The sequence below is a fragment of the Myripristis murdjan genome, chromosome 14, assembly GCF_902150065.1.
Source record: "Myripristis murdjan chromosome 14, fMyrMur1.1, whole genome shotgun sequence".
NCBI classification, from domain to species: Eukaryota; Metazoa; Chordata; class Actinopteri; order Holocentriformes; family Holocentridae; genus Myripristis; species Myripristis murdjan.
The window spans coordinates 21,023,794-21,046,568 of record NC_043993.1 but is presented as its reverse complement, the minus strand read 5'-3'; the positions used below and the strand labels follow the sequence as shown (position 1 = coordinate 21,046,568).

At 40.3% G+C, this 22,775-nt stretch overlaps 3 protein-coding genes across 3 annotated transcripts; 2 read left to right on the top strand and 1 right to left on the bottom strand.

Annotated features, from left to right (window-relative positions):
* The first annotated feature begins 987 nt into the window (after positions 1–987).
* nherf4b (NHERF family PDZ scaffold protein 4b) lies at positions 988–10,084 on the top strand. The gene is made up of 11 exons (XM_030068677.1): positions 988–1,060; positions 2,873–2,900; positions 3,582–3,646; positions 3,767–3,978; positions 4,447–4,651; positions 4,750–4,886; positions 5,429–5,633; positions 5,722–5,918; positions 7,239–7,445; positions 9,065–9,280; positions 9,370–10,084. The coding sequence occupies exons 1-11, from the start codon at positions 1,045–1,047 to the stop codon at positions 9,400–9,402; spliced, it is 1,521 nt and encodes a 506-aa protein (XP_029924537.1). The 5' UTR covers positions 988–1,044; the 3' UTR covers positions 9,403–10,084.
* A 401-nt stretch (positions 10,085–10,485) lies between these two features.
* On the top strand, positions 10,486–13,378 carry atp5l (ATP synthase, H+ transporting, mitochondrial F0 complex, subunit g). The gene is made up of 3 exons (XM_030068678.1): positions 10,486–10,646; positions 11,026–11,186; positions 12,825–13,378. Exons 1-3 carry the CDS (start codon positions 10,595–10,597, stop codon positions 12,921–12,923), a joined length of 312 nt encoding a protein of 103 aa, XP_029924538.1. The 5' UTR covers positions 10,486–10,594; the 3' UTR covers positions 12,924–13,378.
* Positions 13,379–14,865: 1,487 nt separating this feature from the next.
* Positions 14,866–22,232, bottom strand: ftr82 (finTRIM family, member 82). The gene is made up of 7 exons (XM_030069833.1): positions 21,560–22,232; positions 19,630–19,725; positions 19,121–19,354; positions 17,241–17,400; positions 17,076–17,132; positions 16,404–16,469; positions 14,866–16,294 (listed from the first exon to the last, which is right to left on the bottom strand). The coding sequence occupies exons 1-7, from the start codon at positions 22,142–22,144 to the stop codon at positions 15,774–15,776; spliced, it is 1,719 nt and encodes a 572-aa protein (XP_029925693.1). The 5' UTR covers positions 22,145–22,232; the 3' UTR covers positions 14,866–15,773.
* Between the last annotated feature and the right edge of the window lie 543 nt (positions 22,233–22,775).

The following is a 22,775-nucleotide window of genomic DNA, read 5'->3' as shown; positions in this document are numbered from 1 at the left end:
TCTCCAACTGTTGCAAATAACTTGCAAGTATTTGCCACAGTGGACTGAGGTTTTCTCAAGAATCTGATCTGATTTGTTTTCTCTTGCTTTAATTTACCTCTATTGGAGCATGAGAGCCAAGAATTATAACTCTTAGAAAGGGAGTCAAATGTATAGCTTTGTAGCCAAAATATCCAAAATGAAATGTACTTAAATAATGTAAAGACACTTCAAAAATTGGCTTTACTGTACTTTGTTTTGTTCCATCGCTGCCTAAATACATTTCCATGATGCTGAGTCAATTTCTTCACCAATATAGATGTGTGGCATTTGCAAAATGACAAGAAATGTTCCCTGACAGCAATATGTCCTCAGTTAACAACCGAGCTAATATCTTAAAGGATTATATAAATTCCTAAAAAAAAATCCTTTAAGTCTATTTCCTCCTGCTGATTTCAGGCCAAAAAGATATGCAGCTTCACTTTTTGAATCCTTGGCATTCTTCTTCTCTTCCATGGTACATTGTAACCCTTTTCCATTGTATTTCCAATGAATCATTTCAAAATCCTCCTCATCCGTCCTTCAGCAGCTGAGGTGCAAATCACTTCTGTGTGGTTTTATTTGAGCACTTGGCTGTTTGTGTAGCAAGACAAAGCTACGGCCTTGACACAGAACAATCAGTCTTGGATAGTCTCATGGACACAAACACAGATATACAAACAGGCATGCACGCACGCACACACACACACACACACACACTCACTAAATGGGTCACTTTTCCCACTGTAACCAATTTGAGAGCAGAGAGGTCAGAGATGATTTTCTTGTTTACTTCATAAATGCATGCTACAGCACAAGGTGGAATGTGTGTGTGTGTGTGCGCACGCGCGCGCGCGTGCACTGTGAGAATCTCACACACTCAGATTAAACATTAAGCCTCATATTGTCTCTTAAGTGAGTGTCAGGGGGGAGGAGTCCCGCTGTGGTTAACATAACTGTTTGGGGAAGTCGACTGTTACGTCCCTCTGTCTGCTTCTCTGCTCACCTGATGGGAAGAGACTCAACATGAGACAAACTGCAGGTACTGCACTTAAACCATTTGTTTTCTCTCTAGCTGTGCTTTCCAGCTGACAGGGGAGTTTATGTCTGTGGCATTTCTCATTCATGCTATTTTTTTTTTGTTTGTTTGTTTTGGGTTTTTTTTTTTTCTATCTTATAAAACAGTGCCTTTTTTTTTAAATAGCTTTCTAGGTGTTTCTAGGGAGGCTACCTCTTATTTAAACTATGGTGCATTTTCAAAACAAGATCAGATTAAGATGGAATGAAGGGGAAGTGCATCTACAGTGCTGACAAGAATAATTAAACTAGCACCTTCTTGAAATTTTAGAATGAGTTGTTTTTACACCTTTGCTTTTTGGATTTAAACAACTTGATTTGATCATCACATGATACCAGTGTGATACAGACTATATTTACATGTTACATATGATCTGTCCAGCAGTGATTATTAGTCATAGTTCCACATCCTTAGTGTGTCTATATATGAACATTCAGCAGACCCATTTGAGCTTCATCAGCGCTGTGTGTGAGCCTACAGGACCACTGTGTCCTAGAAAGAGAAAAACAAAAGGTTTATGACAGGGCAAAGCAAACAGTGACCCATTAGCAAAGCGGCAGAGCACCTGCAGCACAGACCTCTGCGCTCACTTGACCACTTAGCCACTTAGATGTGATGTGAAAGAAATGACACTGGGTTTCATTTGCCAACAGAGGGTTTTCTGGAAGCCTCACATGGTGATATTGCCTAGTTGCTGTGGATTGCATCATCATTATCATTATCATCATCATCACCATGGCACATGGCCAACTTCAGTTATCCAGTGGTTTTAACACAAGTGCAGGAGATCAAAGTTGTCTGAATGCATCGACCTATGTGGGGAGATGCGATAAATTAAAAGTGGCCCATCAAAAAGATGATGATCATAAAGGAAGAGAATTTGTACAACTACTTTTACATTTTGATTTTATTTTACCCTCCCTTGCTGAAAATATATTTTCCTTCCTAATGGGTCTTTGCATTCATCATAATCTAATTGAAACATAAATGTGGCAGGAAAATACAAAACCAGCACAATGTGCTACTGCAGTAATCCTCCTTTATTTTTATTAAGTACACTGAAATAAAACATTATTACAAATGCTGTTTGACCCAGGTCTGATTGACAAGTCCAGATAGGTTTTTATGATTTGTTCTTTATCTGGGCTATATTACATAATTACAGATGTTCATTACATATTTTGCCTGATGTGTGTATGTATCACTGCAAGTCAGACAGTTCGCGAGGGATTATTTTCAACTTTTCATCTACTCGTCTCTCTCTAAGGCACCTGACTCAAGAAATAGATGGGAGTGAGAGTGTTTAGCTTGACCAAATTAGAACCGGCTCTTTAATTTTGACTCTTTCTAGACAGTGCAAAGGCTAAAGTTAATCACATAGGTCCAACCCTGCTTTATGGTCCCTTGCTGATAATTACAGACAGTCATTTCAGATAGTCGTACGCAGCTAAAACGCCAGTCTCACACCAGAGCTGATGCCTCACAACATTAAAGAGAATGGCCTAGAGGACTGAACCACACAGACTTTCATAAAGCTGTAAGTTCAAATTCATATAAAGTACATCTGTCATTGACAACAGGTAATGGATTTATATATAATTTGTGTCAGTGTGCTACAAAATTTGGTCTGGAGTGTGTCGTTCCAGTACAAACTGAGAATTAATATGGGATCTACTTGTAATATGTGATGTTACTATAAAATGCATAATAATTATTTTCATTGCCTCAGTTTGTGCTCCTAAAACTACTGATGTGCTCTGATCTTTGTTTTTCAAGGTTTGGTGGAAGTAATAGGGCTGACCAAGTAAGTTTTGCTCTTCATTTTTCAGATTAAAATCCATATCTTTAGCTGTAACTTCATAATTTCATTGTACAAAACTGAGCCATATGAATGTGGTAATTACTAAAACATGTAATAATGAAAAATAATAATCTATTTCTCTATTATTTCTATCTGCATCTATCTCTATGTGTAACATAATAATTAAATGTAAACATAGGGGCAAGGAACTAAAGCATAAAAAGTGAGTACCAATTGAGCTCACATGAGGTTGTGTATCAGAGTTGTGATTTTATCTCAAACAACAGAACAAACAGTCCGGAGCTTCTTGTGTCCCTTAATATGTTATGTTATTGTTCTGCACACACAGCTCCAGATAATTTTTGAAATATTTTTTTTAGGCCGTGCTTTGCATGTTGACTTTTGGAACGGGTTGATAGTACACTCAAAGACTTTGTGCCCAAGATAAGCCTTGCTGTGAACAGATAAATGTTTCTGTTTGGCATGATGTAGGACACTACTGCAAATATGGGTGTGCTATTTAAGTGTGTGGCAGCCTATTATAACAAAAAACTGAGAAGATAAGCATATGCATTACATACTAATATATTAGCTGAAAATTAGACTTAAGAGTTTCAGTGATTCATGTACAGATGGAATTCAGATGTTTTGCTCAGTACTTCTCTTACATTTTTCATTTTAAAGGAAATTTACATTCAATCCTAAAGAGGGAATTGACAACCCAGTGATGGTCATCACAGATGATGCAGGTATCCGCATGTTACATATTGCATGTTATGTTACAAAACCTCCAAATATATTCCACCAGACCATTAGTGAACTCTGCTAGGAGAATGTTTGACAGCACTTGTCCACCTCCTCGTCCTCAGACTCTTTCTCGACGCCCAAACCTCGTCTGTGCATTCTCAGACGGGAGGAAGGGCAGTCCTACGGTTTCCATCTGCGGGTGGAGAGGGGCTTCCAGGGTCACATCATCAGAAATGTGACGCCACTGGGCGTGGCGGAGCGGAGTGGCCTCCGAGATGGAGACAGGCTTCTGGAAGTCAACAACTGCTTTGTCGATGATGTTCCTCACCCTGAGGTGACAGTGGCTTCATATTAGGCCTGGGCAATATAGGCAAAATCAAATATCACAATTTTTTTGACAAAATTCCTCAGTATCGACATTGTGATGACACTGGAGGGTGATGATTGGTGCTTTCTCAAAATATCTACACAATGAAACTTTTGGTACATAATCGTCAGTAATACCTATATAATAATTAAATTAGTAAAGGTAAATAGAATAGCTACAACAGTCTGGTGAGTACAGAAAATTGCATCACTTTACTGTAATGCTGCTTTTAAAACCAGGAAAAGACTATACCAATGCCATAAGATATTACAATATCCAAAATACCAGACAATAATCCAGTCAATGTAAAAAAAAAATATATATATATATATATATTGCCCAGGCTGACTTCATGTATGATCAATAATGACGTAAGCCACTATAAAGGACTGATATGGGTGATAATCCAACTTGACTGTGCCTCTCATGAATCAGGTGGCCAAGAAGATCAAGCTGAGTGGGCATCAGCTGTGTTTGTTAGTATTAGACGGGGAGGAGTACGAGCAGGCTGTGTGTCGGGGTCAAGACCTGCGAGCCCTCACCACAGCACACAAGGCAGAGGGCTCCAACCCACCCAGACTCTGTTATATAACCAGAGACGCTGCCTCAGGCCTGGGCATCAATTTCCTGCCTGTGGAAGGTAATGCTGCTCATGTTAACAACAGAACATCCTACATTTAAGGTTTGGTGCTCCTACAGTGTGGTGTCTTCCATTCTCTACCTGTCCTCGCCCTTCAGGAGAAAAGGGTCGCTTCTCTGTGAGCCTGGTGAGAGGAGGCCCGGCCGAGAGGGCAGGGGTGTGTAGGGGAGATCGCCTGGTGTGGATGGACGGAGCGACAGTGTCTGATCTCACACACTCTGCACTCAGCAAGATGGTATGTTGTGCTATGTGAAGTGCCTCGTGGTATATTCAGTTTCATCCCTCCCCAAAAGGAATCTGTATGAAAAAGTTCTGGCTTCAGAATATGGGTGAAAATAGGAATCGGCGCAAGTAGTGCAACTTTTCTGGAATTTTACTTGAGCATAAGTAAAACTACTGATGTAAGAATCAGCTCTAACACAAGTAAAAGTATCCCATGAAACTGTAAAACTCACTTCATGACTTTGAGTAAAAGAAAAGATTTTTAATTATAATAATTGGCATGCATAATTTAAACTAGCTGCTTTAATCAATCAATAAAAAAAATACAATCCAAAACCTAGACAGATTTCTCTGCTGGCTGCTTCTCTGCTATTGGCACAGCATTTTCCAATTGGCTAAAGTCATAGCATCCAAAAACTATTCAAACTAAAACAATGCTCAAAAAAAGAACATTTATACAAGAGAGCAGTGCAATTAAAAAAAACAAAACAAGAGTTAAGTGTGACTTGTTACTTCCATCCTCATCCAGCTATATTAAAGAATATTGTCTTGTAGGTGAAAAAATGTGGAGATAACATCACCATAATGGTGATTGACAGTGAGAGTGAGAAGAACTACATCCAGAGGAAAATGCCCATTCTGCCCGCCATGGCTGTCCCACATAACCTGCCTCACACAGCCAAGAAACTCCACCTGACCTCTGGGCCGGAGGGCTACGGCTTCCTCCTGACACAGGAGAGGACACCGTCAGGACGCACAGGTGAGAGACAAACGACACAAAATTCAAACACGTGCACTCTTGCTTTTTTTTTTTTTTTAAACTTAACTTGCATTTTTTTCAACGATAGTTCATGTTATGCGTGAGGTGGACATTGGCAGTCCAGCAGAGAGGGCAGGTATGCACGCAGGAGAGCTGCTGCTAGAGGTCAACGGAGAGTCAGTGGAGCAGCTGAAGCACGAGGAGATTGTGGACAAAGTGAGACAGGGAGGTCAACAGGTCACCCTCACCACTATCACTCCACACGGGCTGGAGTTTTACACCCAGGTAGGGAGACCAGCGAGCGAGAACAATACCATATCAAAAACCACGGATTGTTCACGTCCCCCATCATGATTGGACAGGAGTCATGTTTTCGCCTCATTGTGCTGGTTTGCCTGTTTGTTTGTTGGTAGGATATCTCAAAAAGTTATAAATGGATTTGCATAAAGCATTGTGGAAAGGTTAGTCATAAGTTAAGAAAGAGCAGGTTAACTTTTCATGACGATTGGCCAAAAGGGAGTCTGGTGGTAGGTGTGGTCACAAAAAGAAATACCACCAACAGAGATGCTTCTTAAATCATCAACCCTCATGTAACTGTTGTTAAACTGTTAATAAACAAAACCATGACACTCCATTAAAAGCATGAAAAGTAAGAGTTGATAAAAGTTTTACTTTAGTCTACTACACAATGTGAAAATGGCATATCTTGATAATTGCACAGCATTGGCGGCACTGTGCTGAGAGCTATCTTTCTGGTCTAATTTTCTTAAAAAAAAAAAAAAGTTTACATCAAGAAAGAATTAAGATCTAATGTTCCTTCTAAGCTGTGTGCATTAGTCCAAGATAGTTTAGGGAGCAGATAATAAAACCGTAGCCATCAGTGATTGCCCTATTAATCTGAGGTTTGGAAGGTTTCATTGCAAACGATATTAAAGGTACACTACAAAATTCTATGATGCTTTAGCACCATCTAGTGCCAGTTTCTGTCTATGTCTCTATACATACTCAAGAGGTTGAAAGCTAAATAGAGTTTCATTTATCACAGAGGAAATATTTTTATACCACGGCACATGTAAGACTTACACATACAATTAGAAATGACCTGATGTTACAAGAAGCATCAGGTCAGGCAACAGCCACAGGAAACAAGGCAAACATTATTATGTATAGGATTTATAAGATGAGAAGCAAGAAGAAAGAAGGAGCAATGTTTGACCTGCAGTACAGTTGAGAGTAATTGAAATACACACTGTATATGTTGCTACTTGAACAATGAATGCAAAAGCTGATCATTAATTCCATCAGTGTGATTAGTTAACTATGAAAATGTTATTTCAAACCAATTCAGGCATTCAGCTCAAACATTAGCCCTGCCCTGCACGCTCAACAGCAGTCTGTGTGGCTACTTTCAGAGTTCAGGCAGCCATCAAGGTTAACTGTGGATCGTCTGGTTGCCTTCTGATCATTACCACTACTGAAACCCGCCTGCTGTGTTATGGTCATTTGCACATTTGAACAAGTAAACGATTACATACTGTATTTGTAAATGCAGGATTTAGTGAATTTCACACCCCGTGTTGATTTTCTTCATTTGATTTTCTGCAGCTTGGCCTGTCACCTCTTCTCTTCTGTGTGGACGATGCTGCTGAGGGAGGAAAGAGGAGCAGCGTGCCAGTCAGCGAGGCAGCAGAGCAGCAAGAGACGACAGCTGGCCAGCCCAACCTGAGGTTCTGCTCTCTGCAGAAAGGCCCACTGGGGTTCGGCTTTAACCTGGGTTGTGTCCCGCACAGTCCTGGGACCTTCATCAGCCAGGTATGGAGGAAATAATAGCTAATTAGGGGCCGGGCAGCCTAAGCTGCCAGGTCCCTCTTGTATTCCTGCGTCGTCTTCTTCTTCTTCTTCTTCTTCTTCTTCTTCTTCTTCTTCTTTCTTTCTTTCTTCCGAGGAAGTCCTACTTCCCATGTGTGAAAACTCACCAAACTTTGCACAAAGGTCGAGTCCCATGCCAGATTTCCTCAGCTGCAAACACAAGCCAATAGTCCTGATCATGGCATTACAGCAAGCCTCTAAATTTCAAAACTCTGAAAATTTATAATAAATCAACCATATGTGCTACAGCTTTGCAACTTTCATAAAAATGTAACCCCAATACTGAAGAAACCTTTGTACACTTTGCACTTAAACATCAGTTTTTCACTTATGGAGCAAATCAATCATTGTTAAAAACAAATTACCAACATCTCCATGCTGTCTAGATGCAATATGTGTATTTTCAGATTTTTATCTTGATGACTGATTTTTTTTTTTTTTTTTTTTTTTTTTTACAGTGGTTTGAAATCTGCCTTTCTGTGCATAGGCAGCTGCTATCATGTGACTGGCTTAGTCAATTTGTGAAGCCTCACGTGAATTGACACTTGCCAATTAGCTCAGTGAGATAGAGCATTGTCCTTCATGCCAGAAATTGTGAGTTCAAGCCTCAAATGATGCAAAATGCACATTAGGCTGCCATCTTCCTGTTCTCCACTTGTTGCTCAGAATTGCCTAAAATTGCCCAGCTCTGACCATTGCTGTGCAGCAGCTACAATTCTTTGATCGTTTGCATCCTGAGCACTCTTGGAGCTGGTCAAAAGGGCAAATGAGAAGGGGCGAGAAGGTCAGGGTATTATTCCACCACTAGAGGAAAGGACATAGAAACTGTTGCGTCACTTACTTACATACTGACATACTGAGTTTTTGCAGAATTAACAAGGTGGTGCCCCCTAGTGCTGACAACGCCAGCGGAAACTACATAGACTTTACACCTTTCGTAAAAATATCTGGTGCCACTTTACAATAAAATTACCCTTATAAAGAGTTTATGACTAGTTTATAATCAGATTGTAAACACTATATAAATCATTAACAAACAATTATAAACAAGTTATAACACTGCTTTCATGCATCGATGCAGAGGATAAAGTAAGTGAAGCAACTAGCAAGATGTGAGATTTAACAGATTAGATGCAGGGCAGCAGTAACTTGATCTTGCCAAATAGTGAGCCTGCATAGACATAAAACTGTTTGATAACTTGTTCATAATGATTTACAATGTGTTTATAACCGAATTAATAGCCTAACTGTAAACCAACATAAACCCTTCATAAACCCTTTATAAGGGTATTGGAAAGTGGCACCTTCAGCTAAAAGAAAAAAAAATACAGATTGCAAATGTTTAACCTCTTTGATTAAAAGTCCAAGTTTCATTCATATTTTAGAGATATTTTGAGAAACCTGGACTCTGATTAAGATTAATTTGATCAAGGAACCTCGGTGTAATTTGCTGCTTTTGACTTTGGTCCTGTATGACTGATCGTGAGTGATGACAGCTCTGGCTGGTAAAGACTGTGATGTGAACTTTAATTAAATGAATATTACTAATTCTCCCTGTGCAGGTGGCTCTTGGGGGCTCCGGGCAGAGAGCGGGGCTTCTTGTGGACGACATGGTGGTGGAGGTCAACGGACAAAATGTGGAGGGGAAACATCTTGAAGACGTGATCATGCTTGTGAAGGAAGGAGGGAGTTTTCTTTCTTTATTGGTTAAGAACAAGAGTGACAGCAAGACAAATCAGAGTGAAATGCTTCCTGCAAGAGGCACCCCTAGCCTAGAGGTATAAAAAAGTTAATACACTTAAAACTAATCATTTTATAATCTTGGTGCGCACAATATCTTAACCATATTTTATCTGTAACTCAACAGGATGAAGAAGAGCAGGAAATATCGGCTCTGTGAGAAACACCCCAGCAAACCTGAGGGAATTCCACCATATCATGCTGAGGACACTTTGACTTATTTGAACAAGAAAAAGCTGAAGTCAAAGTCATTACGTAATGCATAAGTAATATCTCAAATGACTCCATGAGATGATACAAAATAATAAAAATAAAATAATAAAATAATCCAAAATATATCCAAGAGGAAGGGTATAAGCAGTTCAAATTGCACAAACTGTAACACAGTTCTGTAGTGAGTGATTGGTGTTTTACTGCACAGCGAAATCTGGGGATGTTTGCAGCACTAGTCTTGTTCAGCAGTGGCCGTATGTTATTAACTGCATGATAAAATATAGAATAACAAATTGCACCGCAGCTTAATGTTTTAGTCACTTCAGAAATATTGATCACTACTTTTCTTTGGATGATTAAAGTGGAATGTTTTCACTGTACCTCATTTAAATAAGAGATGTGTGACAGACAAATTATCTCTATTGGTATAAGCTGACTATGACTTGTTTGACATAAATGCAGAAATCTCTTGTAGAGAATGTTATGTCTTGTCATTTATATCCTCTAAAATTATTTGTTCAACCAGCCACATCTTGGATCTAAGTGATTATGATGTCAGTGAGCCTGGACTAAAATAAATATTTATTATATAAATTTGATATATAATATGTTAGATGCTTTTCACACTGATCTGGTTTTGAAGCAGTGATTAGCTGGAATCTACAAAACTCCAAACAAATAAAACCTATACATAAAACATGACACAGCATGTCTTGTGTTGTGATGTTGGAGACAAACTGGAACAAAAAGGAATACACTTTGCCTTTTGCCTATTAATTAGTACCGATATCCATAACTTTAGTAAGGAATGTCTTCAATAACTAGTCTTATGGTCACATATGCTCTTACATCAGATTTCTTTAAGGGTAATGATCTGCACCATAGAAACTGAATTGGAGATGGCAGTGGTTAGTCAATATTATACATTCTCCTTAATTACATACATACCAGAGGATCACATTACACTGCAACCAAATAACACCGCACACACAACGCTGCAGAGCGCTGCAGAGCACTCTATTTCCCTACAGGCAGTTGCGTGGCCAGCTGCGGCGGGGTCCTTGTGCTGGAGGTGACATTCAGTCGGCTCACACGGCTAGCAGCAGCAGCGAGCCGGGAGGCTACAAGAAAATCTCAACATGGCGCAGGCTGTGCAGAAATTAGTGGCAAAAGTACCTACACTTGTCGGCGGTAAGTTCAGTTCGTGCTTATGACAGTTATAACGTGCAGCTAGTGATGGGAAAGTGCGCAGAAAGTAGTAACTTCATTGACAGGTTAGCTAGGCTAATGCTAATAACAGCAGCCTGACCTAGCCACAGCAGCGGCTAACTGGTGTTAACGGTGTTTATCAATACTTAAAGTCTAGTGCAGAAAATAAGTGTAAATGTGTGAGTCTGTACCTGCAGCCTAGCCGAGAAGACAGTTTCATGTTTACACTGTATGAGCCCTACAGCTCCGTGGCTAATGCTAGCAGGTACGCAGGACTGCTCTGCTTGTGGCATTAAGCTAGCTAGCGGCTGAGAGCATGGGGAGTCCTCTTCACCGAGCACCGCTGTGTTTTCTCTCCCAGCCGCTGTCAGCTACTCCAAACCCCGGCTGGCGACCTTCTGGCACTACGCCCGTGTGGAGCTGGTTCCTCCCACCCCTGCAGAGATCCCCAAGGCCATCGAGGGGGCAACCAACGTCCTCAAGGCTTTCCAGTCCGGGCGCTTTGGACAAACCACAGTCAAGGTGTCTGGATACTGTTACCTGACAAAGCACCAGCTTTTGTTTTATTTTGATTTCACCTTTATTTATTCAGGGTAGTCTTGGCTGCTGTACACTCACATTTCCACACATTGAAACCAGGGAGCTGCCCTGTATAACCACAGTGTACACTCACAGCCACTCACAGCACTGGGTTTAGTGCATTGCTCAAGGGTTCATCAGCTATGGACACTGAGGGAGGGGAGAGTGCTGTTTCCTCATGCCCCCCCACCCACATGTTCCTGTCAGTCCAGCGACCTTCCCATCATAAGTCACTAGCCTAGCTTGCTCTACTGGTTATACCAATAGAGCATAATGTGCAGATCTGAGGCAACACACATCAGTTCTCGTTCATCACCAGACCTGCTAGCTGTAATTATGATTTCCTGTCACATCAATTTTGCAAGATTTATACCCCCAGTCACAGTGATGTTCCATTGTAGTGGGACACACAATAACAGGCAATTTTGAATGTTAAAAAGCCATACCCCTGCCGCATTTAGAAGCTGTTTCCCTTTCAAGTACTTTCAGGGTTTCTGTGGTGATGTAAATCCCAGAAAAGTCATAGTCATGGAATCAATCAATCAATCAATCAATCATACTTTATTTGTCCCACAAGGGGAAATTCAGATGTGTTTTTTGAAGCCTGGAAATGTTTTGGAAAAGGATGATATAACACCTTTAAGGTTTTGAAAAAATCATGAAATTAATAGTGGTGATTAATGATGATATAATCTTGACAAGTTGAGCTATAAGCTGAGAAGAGAAAAAGATTAAAATATTATCTTTAAAAAAAATCTAGCTCTTGTATCATTTTAGGAAACCAGGCAGTCAGAGTCAGGAGTCGTAGCGTTCATTACAAGGCTTATTGTATATCTTGCAGCTCCACCCTCGGACTTGTAAAAGTTGCTTTACTCATTACACTGCATAAATACAGTGATTGAAATTTGTATGTATATGTAGTAATGGAAAAATCATTGGGTCAGATTTTTGGTATTTAATTGACAAATAAGTGTAGACACCCTGAATTCTTGTTGTATTTGTCTTTTCCCTGCGTATCAGCAGAGGTGGCACTGTGGTTTATCAGTTTTCATTAAATAGGAATCTCTGTAGAAGCCTCTAGTTTTGTATAAGACGGTCCGATTAAATGTGAAGTCCCACTCACATTTTGACCTTGTGGGCTCCACATACATTTGACACACAGAAATCAAATTGAGCACCACTGTGTCATGAGGACTCGATTCACTCTCAGTGTACATCAGTAGAGGAAACAGAGGCAGTGCTGTCTAAAGGAATCATTTGACTGAGCCTTTGTACACAATAAACTGTGCCTATAGATATTCCATAATGTATTAACTCATGGTAGTACATGTATGTGCTAATCTTGTTGATTTTATAGAATAGTAAGCCCATTACAAACACAGGCAATGGAGTCACATTTTCATGATTGGAGCCAACCAGCTAATTAGACCCATGAGAAATATCTAGTCAAAAACAAAATCCTGTAATAGTAACGCTGTCGTAGTCATTTACATTACATACCTGTAGCAGGATGCCATTATCAGATGTTTTGCCTAATAAGCAAGTGTCGGCTAATTTCACTTTTCTCGCTCGCCCTCACAGGATGCATTCAGAAACGGCCTCGTGGCCACTGAAGTGCTGATGTGGTTCTACATCGGAGAGTGCATCGGCAAAGGAGGCATTGTCGGCTACGATGTCTGAATTTTGGACTGTCCTGATGCTTTTTTTCCTCGCGTATTGTATGCTCAATTTCCTGCACCAGTCTTGGGATCCAATAAATAAATGTCTGTTGTAGAAGAATTGCATTGTTTTTGACTGCTTACTTTGGTCATCCACTAGAAGTCAGTTTTTTATATAAGAGGAATTTATCAAGTATAAAAATACAAGATTTGAAAACCTTGACTAAACAAGTGCAAACCAACTTAACTAATCTTACTGCTACTATACAGTTAACATGGACCGGTACAGTTTCTCAGCAGTACAATGAATTATATGTTTTTATCACTTTCATTTTATCTACCAGCTGTGTTATGAATGATTGTATTTTTTGGCAAAGTATGAGTTACTTTCCTTGTTACATGTCATTTAAAAGCGGTTAGTGTGAAGTGCAAACATCTCTGTGTATCGCTGAAGTCAGAAAATTTCTCAGAAGACAATTACAACCTAAAACAACACAATTAATCCTTTAGTAACGAGATGTGCTGCAGTGATTTACAAAATAAAATACAGAAATTCTTAGTTCACTCTGAAGTTTAAATATACATACATAAATAAATGAAATAAATTACCCATCCCAAAAATATTTGATGAATACAGTTAGAGTGCACACACACACACACAGTAATCACAGAGAGCAATAAAGATTGTATCAAAGTTTTTTGCCATGCAAATCATTAATTATCTCCCTGTCGAGAAAGGCTCCTTTGAGAAAATCATTGTTTAACTGATGCAATGGAGTTTTCCCACTGAACTTACCACAATACTCTACCTCCCCTGCCCCAAACTACAAACTACCCCAAACCTGACTTGACTTGAGTCTACTGAGCTGGTTCCTATGGTGCTTTCTGGATGTAGTGCTTTCATTGATGTGTACTTACTAATGTGGGATATTTCATGTGCAAATTTATGATCTAAATATATACTTAAAAAGATAAAAGATTTATGAAAATTGTAGTAGTAGTAGTGCTGACCAATGGTCTGTCAGTGAGGACAGTGAGCAGGGTTCCCACAGGACACTGCGGTTTCTGGAAACTCTGAGGTTTGAAAAGTCTGTTCCACTCAGGGAAAGTATGGGAATTTAAGAAAATGTAATAGCCCTAACCCATGTCATAGAATATCATGGATTTGGATGTCATCGATTTAAAGGTATAGTATGCAATAATTTCCTTGTTCAAATGTGCAAATGACCAAAGGCTCACAAAGCACAATCATTTACTAGTTACCCACTAAATGCAATATTTATTTTCTGATGTGTTCGTGTACTGTACAAATCCCTTGCATAAAATGCGATGAAATGAACTAACTAAGTACCTAAATAAATAAACAAGAACTCTGAATTTGAAGTTTGTGTAAAACCTTTGTCAAGATAAAATGGCATGGAAATTCAAAATCTTACTGCAGGGTAAATTTTTGTAATATATATATACCGGTGTATGTATATATATATATATATATATATATATATATATATATATATACATACACACACCTTTAATTGAAGTTGCTCCTTTTTCATATTAATTCATGCTCATTCAGAATTGCTCATTTCAACAAGCTCCTCAGTGATGAACCTCAGTGAACCACCAGAGGGAGCCATGAGACACTCTTCATACCTCATGTAAGGGTTTTATTTACTTACAGTTCAGGTTATTTGTTAATTAATGTGATATATGAGAGATGTGAGAAGTGAGATAAATGTTTTCATGGAGCAACAATTCTAACTCACCACCAGACTGTTGCTACTACTACTGACAAGCTTTTTCTGTTGATCCTTATAGACAAACAGTACAAGAAAAAACAGAAAAAGCAAATTGTTAGAGTAGCTGAACATTTGCCTGAATTCTACTGTTTGGTTTAGTCAATGTACTGATCTTTTGTTGGGCCGAAAAAAAGGTTGACAAGTCACAAGACACAAATCAATTCATTCATTCAACTTTTTATTGAGAACTATCAGTGAGGAATTCTGCCTTCATCAACAATTATTATAATTTGGCTGTCCTTTATATCAATAAACATGCAAGACAAATTAATTGAAGGTTAGTTGAAGTGAAGTTTAGCAACAGATTATGGAATAACTGCCATATGATGTGATGTAAAATATCCTTTTAAAAGGGTTGAATATATAAATAATATAAATAAAAATGTGAATGTAATGCCATTTACTATCAATTGAAACATGAGAGTGTAACATATTTTAATTGATTATGCAATATTAATATTAGCAAACAATGTAATGATTCATAAGAATAACACAAATAACTCAAGTTACATTCTTTGTTAGTCATTAATATTATTATCATTATTATTACATCATCAATTAAACATGTGTAACACCCTTTGAGGAAGCATAATTCAGTCAGTGTAATAATGTGATGTTATGACCTTGAGTTCATAACATGTACAGTTTTATTACACTTTCATCCCATTTACTGGATTATTTTTTCTTACAGTTTGAATAAGTCATTCAGCAATTATTCAATTATCAGTTGCTACAAAGAACAACATTTTTCATTATGTTGTACTTGTGTCATTATGTAGTAATTGTGTATGGCAATAATATCTATAGACATGTAACTATTATCAAACTGTGATTTGACATCATGACGCACAACTTAATATGTGATGTGTCACGGTATATAAAAAAGCATATACACATTCAGGAGGACTTCTTCAGTAAAAAGCAAATTCATATAAGTTCATTAATGTGTGGAAAAGTTTCAAATTACTGCAAAAATATATATTCCAAAGGCAATGTTGTGTATTATGAAAAACAAAAGACGTACAAACTATACTCAGATTTTTAGTAGTTGAATCAGAGAGGGATGTAAGTGTTCACTTGAGCTGGCAGATCTTGACTGAGGTTCCAACTCCAAAACCTGGGAAGAGCGGCTCAACAAATGTGGTCTCAAACCTGTGCAGGAGGGTCATAGTGTTGCCTATGCTATAAAAGGCCAGGACGCCTGCAGAGTGGTCCAGGTATACTCCTATCCTGGGGGAGTGGGGGCCGCTGATGGCCTTGTCCACACGGTTGTGCCAGGCGGAGTAACCCGTGTCCGAGCAGAGCATGCTCCAGGACTTGTCGTTGTACCCCAGCAGGCACAGTGAGCCTTTGCCCTTGCGGCTGATGCTCTTGTAGGCTACTCCAATGGAGAACTCCCCATTCCACTCGATTTCCCAGTAGAAGCGGCCTCCGGACAGCGCTTCCCGGCACAGGACCTGGGCAAAGCTGTCAAACCTCTCTGGGTTGTCTCCGTAGGGCTGCAGGTCCCTGGTCCGGATCACCTTCCTGCTGCTGTCGGAGATGTGCAGCTCCTTGTAGGCTGTGCTGGGGTCCAGTTTCAACTGGCAGAAGTCTGAATCAAGAGAATTACCTTTTTAGATTTGTATACCTTGAATGAACAACAACAACAACAACAACAATAATAATAATGATTAAAAACTCAAAGTCAGGGAAATACTTACACTTTAAAAAATCTGCTCTGCTTTTGGGCTCAGGAGATGGGGCACTGTCCACTGCAATTTCTTTGCCTGGAGATGGAGAAGCAATATGTTAGAGTGTACAGCTGCATGCACCCATGCTCAGTTCTTTTATTTATTAGCAAAGGGAGTCTTCCGTTCTGCTGGTCCCATTTTAGGGTTCACCATTACAAATGCATGCTGCCCATCACATCAAAGATTTGTTCAAATCCACAGATGTTTCTTTCTTTCTTTTTTTTTTTTTTTTTTTTCAAATTCTCTGGGGAATCCGAGGGTTTTCAAAGATACCAACCATATCCTGCTGAATTACAGGGAAATGTGTGAAATGATGCACAAGACTTCTAGATATTTTCTATCTGATGTAAGGCTGCAGCTCTAAAACAATGGCACTCAGTATAAGCCTGATGTAACTTTAAATGAAGCACTGCAACAGGCAGATATAGAGTATGCAGGTGCCATTATCATACAGGGAGGAAAACAATTCTAACTCTGAAGCTGCTTAAGTGGGAATTTATAGGAAAATCAGAGCTCAACAGGCTAATTTAATGATCTAATTGCTTTTTTAGTTTCCATGCAACATTTTTTGGCAAAACTTACCAATAACATAATATAATAACTAAGTTTCTACAGTCGTTTGTGTAGAATGGCAGTGCTCACCTCTGCTCCTTCTCTCCAGTGTCCGACTTTCTGTGGTGTAAACTGGAATTTCATTCACTGCAACATATAAAATATCCATAATTAGCTGATTGCATTTCATTTCCGAGTTCATCTACAAACTATGTAGAGGAATGGTGTTTCCATTGTTACGGAAACCTGACAGACCTGACTTGGAGATCTTCAGAAGCTCCTCTCTGCCGAACTCCTCCAGGCGTTCTTTGATTTCAGCCACAGCTTTCCTGGCAGCTCCAAAGGAGAAGTCGGGGTTCACTGTCACTTTGGGTATGAAGCCATCGTCAGTCGGTGTGCAGAGGTAGTTGAAATTCTGATGGTATAAAAAAAAGTTTTGTCAAATAAACAACTTACATGACAAACATGAATATGCATCTGCATGGATTAGTTTTGAGTTTAATTCCAGGTATATCTGATTTCAGCTTGCAAACCTCAAGACACACCCCCTGAGAGAAGTTACAGTTTGGTACAAGTAAGACCGAGGGGCTACGCCATTCATAAACAAGCCAGACGAGTGCACTCAGTAAAGTGCAGGTCTCTGCCAGACGTAGTTTTCCTTCTCCTGTGCTCAGACTTAGGCGAAAAACCTGTTGAGGAGTTACCACCCAGTTATGGTTTAACACAGGTTTTTCAAAGGTTTCGAATCACCACAAGCATGAGAGTTCCTTTAATCATATAGTCATAACTGTGCACAAAAAATATTAGGCTGACAGGCCCAGTAGTATGTGAGATTAGTTGTGGACAGATACACACATTCACAGACTGAAAAAAACAGTATTTTCGCTGCCATCATAAGACCTCTGCACAGTGCCCATGCTGACCGAACAGGAAATATGGGAAACAAGTTTTAATATGCAATACTCAACCTTAAAAATCTACCTGATAAAAGTGTTTCACCTGTCTGTCTGTGAATGTGCAACCTCCTCAGTGGATCCTCACACAAATGTAACTACTATGTAATGTCTACTATGCACTTTCCAAAAAGAGGAGGTTTGCTATGCGAACATTTTGGTTACAGTCTATATACTACAGTAGCTCTTCCTTTGCTAATGTTCCAGAAAACAAGACAGCTCTGATTTCAGACAAGAGAGAGAGAGACAGAGACAGAGACAGAGACAGAGACAGAGAGAAGCGGCAGTTAAGTGAGCTAGAGAGTGAATGACAGGAGTGGTGGGAGTGAGAACAATTTTTTTTTCAAAGGTTGTGAATCACAGGAGGTTCTTCATTACACAGTTGTAACTGAGCATAAAAAATATTAGGCTGAATAGTATGCAAGATTAGCTGTGGACAGATACACACATGATACACAACATGCAACCAAACACATGATCCCCTCCAGGCTGCTGCCTGGAAAAGAAAACAAAACTTGTTTGTTGTAAAAGCAGTTCTAACACGTCTCCTGGAGCAATAGCACACCCCTCTAGCTCAGCTAAAGACATGCCCACTAGTGTGCAATCTGCAGATATATCCTCCTGTTCAATTCCGTCAGCAGTTTAGGGGGACAGAGAGGATTTGAGGGGTTAACAGAATATTTTGGTGTGGTGGGTGAGGAGAGATTATTTGTTAATATAAACCCAAATTATCCACAACTGAACCCAATGATGATTTCAAAAATATTCCCTCAGGCACCCACATGTCTATCCGGGATCCTGAACAGTGAGCTTCATGGAGTGTTAATTTAACAGAACAAGCACTAAACAACAGCCTAAAATAGCTGCAAACACAAACTGGGATGTTAAAACATCCATCCAGTTAGACTGTCAAAGTTCCTTGCACCTTGCATGTGACTAAACTAAACACTGCTTCCTCCTTCTTTACCACTTGGAAGGTAATACACCTGCTTGTGGCAGAGGAGTTGAAATGTCTGCGTGCAGTTTTTATAACTACTGTGAGTAATAAATGTAGGCCAAACTGAATTATCATGTAACACACTAAAACTTGTCAAGCGCTACCTCTGTTGTGTACATTAACATCAGCAAATGGCAGCTCATTCTGTCGTATTTCTTAAGTAGAAACTGTAGGCTGTGCATCACCTGCAAGAAATGGATGTGGTCTTCAGTGCTGTACAGCTGCTTGAGGCCAGACTCCTTCTTCTTCAGCTCATCAATCTCCTGCTCCAGCCGCTCGATCAAAGCCTCGGCCTGGTTGAACGCAGCCTTCTCATTGATCCCAATCAGCTTGGTTACCTCTGACCTCATCCTCTCGATGGAACGAATCATGTCCTCGAACATCTTCTGGCTCTCCACCATGGCTCTCTGGGCTGAACTCTGGATAGGACACCCGAAATGTGTTTTACAGTGAAAGCTGCCACTATAAGATCTCCAGTGAGCTCCACATTCATGATGGACATCTGCTTCTTGTGAAGCAGCAATGATGCAGATGAGACAATCATTACAGTAAGGCTCAACATTTGCAACATTTTTCTGCAAGATGCATACCATTTACTGTCATCTGAATGAATTGAGCATTTCATAAATGATTTAAATATCATGGTAGATGACTAGCAGAAAAATACAGTATTTTCTTGACATGGATTCCTTACTTTGAGAGAGTCCACAGCAGTCCTCAGTTCCTCCAGCTCCTTCACCCTTTCCTGGCATTTTTGTCTAATCTCAGCTTGGGAAACTCCCAAGAGTTTCTATTGATACAGAGAGAGCATTACATCACACATTTAATATTCACATTTTTCACAGTTTTTTGTATTGCATGCAACCCATAGTTAATTGGCCTTTGCACTGCCTTCCACCTTCATCTTAATTAATTATGTAGTGTTATGATAGTTAATGATAAAAGCTGCATTGGGGGAACATTATATCTTTCTTATACTGAGTAAGAAATCTTCCTTTTCTTTGTTCTTTCATGGCTCGCTGTACTTGAATACCATGCTTTCCTTTTCATAAGATATAAAGCCTCATGATTAACAGTGCAGTAGAAAGATTCCCTCTCATCAAGGAATAACAGGGGAGATTGTTTTGTATGTCCAATAAAAGCCTGCCCAAAGAATCTTCTTAGTATGGTCAGCTTTTATCTCAGAGGGAGAGGAGGAGAAAAAAATCTGTGCTGGAATCCTGGCCACGTAAGGAATGTGAAACTACCGCTGCCTGACTCTTAAAAAGATGTTTCAAGGTGCACACAGCGCAGACATGCAGAATGGAGGGCTTCTAATTCAGCCTTTACTCAAGCCCACCGACCCATTCTTCAAGATAAGCTTGAGGAATGTGGAGAATCTAGGGAGGGGGGGATGAAAATGAAAGGGGGGAGGGGAGAGAGTACGAGATGGAGTGAGATGTGTGAGACTCAGGTTGTAAATCTGGGGATGAGAGAAACCAGACTCCACATGTCGTAAAGAAAAAGTCTCGACAGGAAATGAAATATTATTGCACCTTGCAATAAAAAGCATTAGCCCATATCTCTGAATGCAATGAATACATTCTTGGTAAATTACTCATGCATAAATTGCAATGACTCATAATGATGCAGATTTATACTAACCACTGACCTTCTTATCTAGCCTTCACTGCTTTACAGGGCATGTGATTGATGAGTAATTTGATTGTGTGTGAGGTGTTAAAAGGCCTTGACTCCCCATCCTAAAATTCCAGTACCATCCCAAGTCCCCTCCCATAACTGGGAATCAGCCTTGCAGAATGAGTCATGTTTTCATGGTTTCTATCCCACAGCTGAAACTTCACACACAAACGTTTTGAGAGGTGATAACTGGGCAACACTCCTCCAGCTGCCATACAGCTAATCAGAGAGCTACATTTGTTTTGGCGGTGAAAGCCTGCCAGGCTAGCTGATAGCGTGGGTGAACTGGGTCAAAGTACAAGTACTAGTAACAGTGTGTGTGTGGGGGGGTGAGAGTTGGGAAAAACACCACGTCTGCCTTAACTTTAATTATTTCAACGAGTCGAGGATGTGATTGTTTTGCAAAATGTCTCAGTGAAACCTTCTCAGTCTCTAACAGATGAACTCTCCCTTGGCTGTGCCACATAAAGTGCCATGTTGTGGTTTCTGACATACAACTGAATGCATTTGTTGCATTTCTTTAACATGCTGACATGATGAAATTTTATCTCCTGAGTGGATGATTCCATATGGTTCCCCTCACACCTGTACAATATCTACTGCTATCACTGTGTCCCACATTATCTTGCAAAGTCTCCATCTCAAGTCATTTAATCTCATATTCTGTGTTAAAATTTTTCTTCAAGATAGTGATAATATCTGACAGTGGGTGAAGTAATTTCAGTTGTTTCCAATCAGCTTGTGGGCTGATCTGCCTTACTCTGCCTTTTTCAATGTATTTATACTTGTTCATAGAAAACAGTCCTGAAACAGGTGAAACTGCACTGGAGACAAGTGCGATTATCTAATTTTTTCACTTGGTGGAAGAAATACAAGATTTTAACACTGAGTGTGAGACTAAATGATCTCCATCAGCTGACATAGGAAGACTAAGTGCTCCTTACCTGTTTCTCACTCCTCTCTGCCTCAGCAGACACAATGTCATGGCCCCTGTGTTCACTGACTGTGCAGATTGCACAGATACACATCTGGTCCGTCCGACAGAAGAGCTCCAGGGACTTCTGGTGCTGCGGGCAGATCTTCCTGTCCAGGTTCCCAAGCTCATCCACCAGCTTGTGTCTTTTGAAAGTGGCTGACTCGTAGTGGGGCTTCAGGTGCTTGTCGCAGTAGGATGCCAGGCAGTTCAGGCAGGACTTCACGGCCTTGAGTTTCTTCCCAGAGCAGAAGTCACAGGGCACGTCGCCTGGCCCGGCATAGCTGTTTCCTGTGGAGGTGTTCAGGGTCAGGCCACTTTTCTTGATCTTCTCAGCCACCATTGCCAGTGTGGCGTTGGGCCGCAGCACGGGCCTTTGGGTGAACGTGATCTTGCACTGGGGGCAAATGTAGATCCCTGTGTAGTCAGCTTCATTCCAGTAGCCGCTGATGCAGTCCATACAGAAACTGTGACCACAGGGGATAGCCACAGGGTCCCGCAGGAGGCTTACACACAGGGGGCAGCTGAAGTAATCTGGAGAGGCATGCTCAGCCATCGTGACGCGCACAAAACACAGTCAGGCCTGTTGAGAAAGGGAGAGAATGCCAGAGGTAGACAAGGATACTGTCGAGTGTGCCTGGGAGCCCGCCCTCAAGAGTGTGGTACAGCCTGCCAGAGACAGGAACTACTTGTATTTCTGAATTCCAGAGGTTATTGATTGAAGGCTGACTAGGCCCTCCCCCCTGTGCTGTGAGTATTTGAGGCCAGCCCAGTTCAGATAAGCAGGTCGAGCAAAGGCTGAAAGAGAGAGAGAGAGAGGACAGGGAGAGTGAGAGAGTTGGTGAGAGAAGGAGAGGGTGGGCGGACTGGAGAGGAGAAGGAGAATAGGCGGAGAGGGAGAATGAATGAACTGTAAAAGGCACAAAAAGTAAAACCAATGTCCTAGAAAGTTCCCTAGTTAAGGCTGCTGATGCAGTCTTTTCTGCAGATATAATCACACCACATAAAATGTTTTTGTGCTGAAAGCATTGTTATTTCTCTTTGCTGTTAAATTCCCTTACAGTTTTTGTCACTTAAAAAAGAGAACACACCTGCTACTGTTTTTAATTGAGTAAACATAAGGTGGTTTAGGAGTTTCAGGGACCACCCAGTAAACCCACAAGCGGAGTTTCAGGGTAATTCCACAC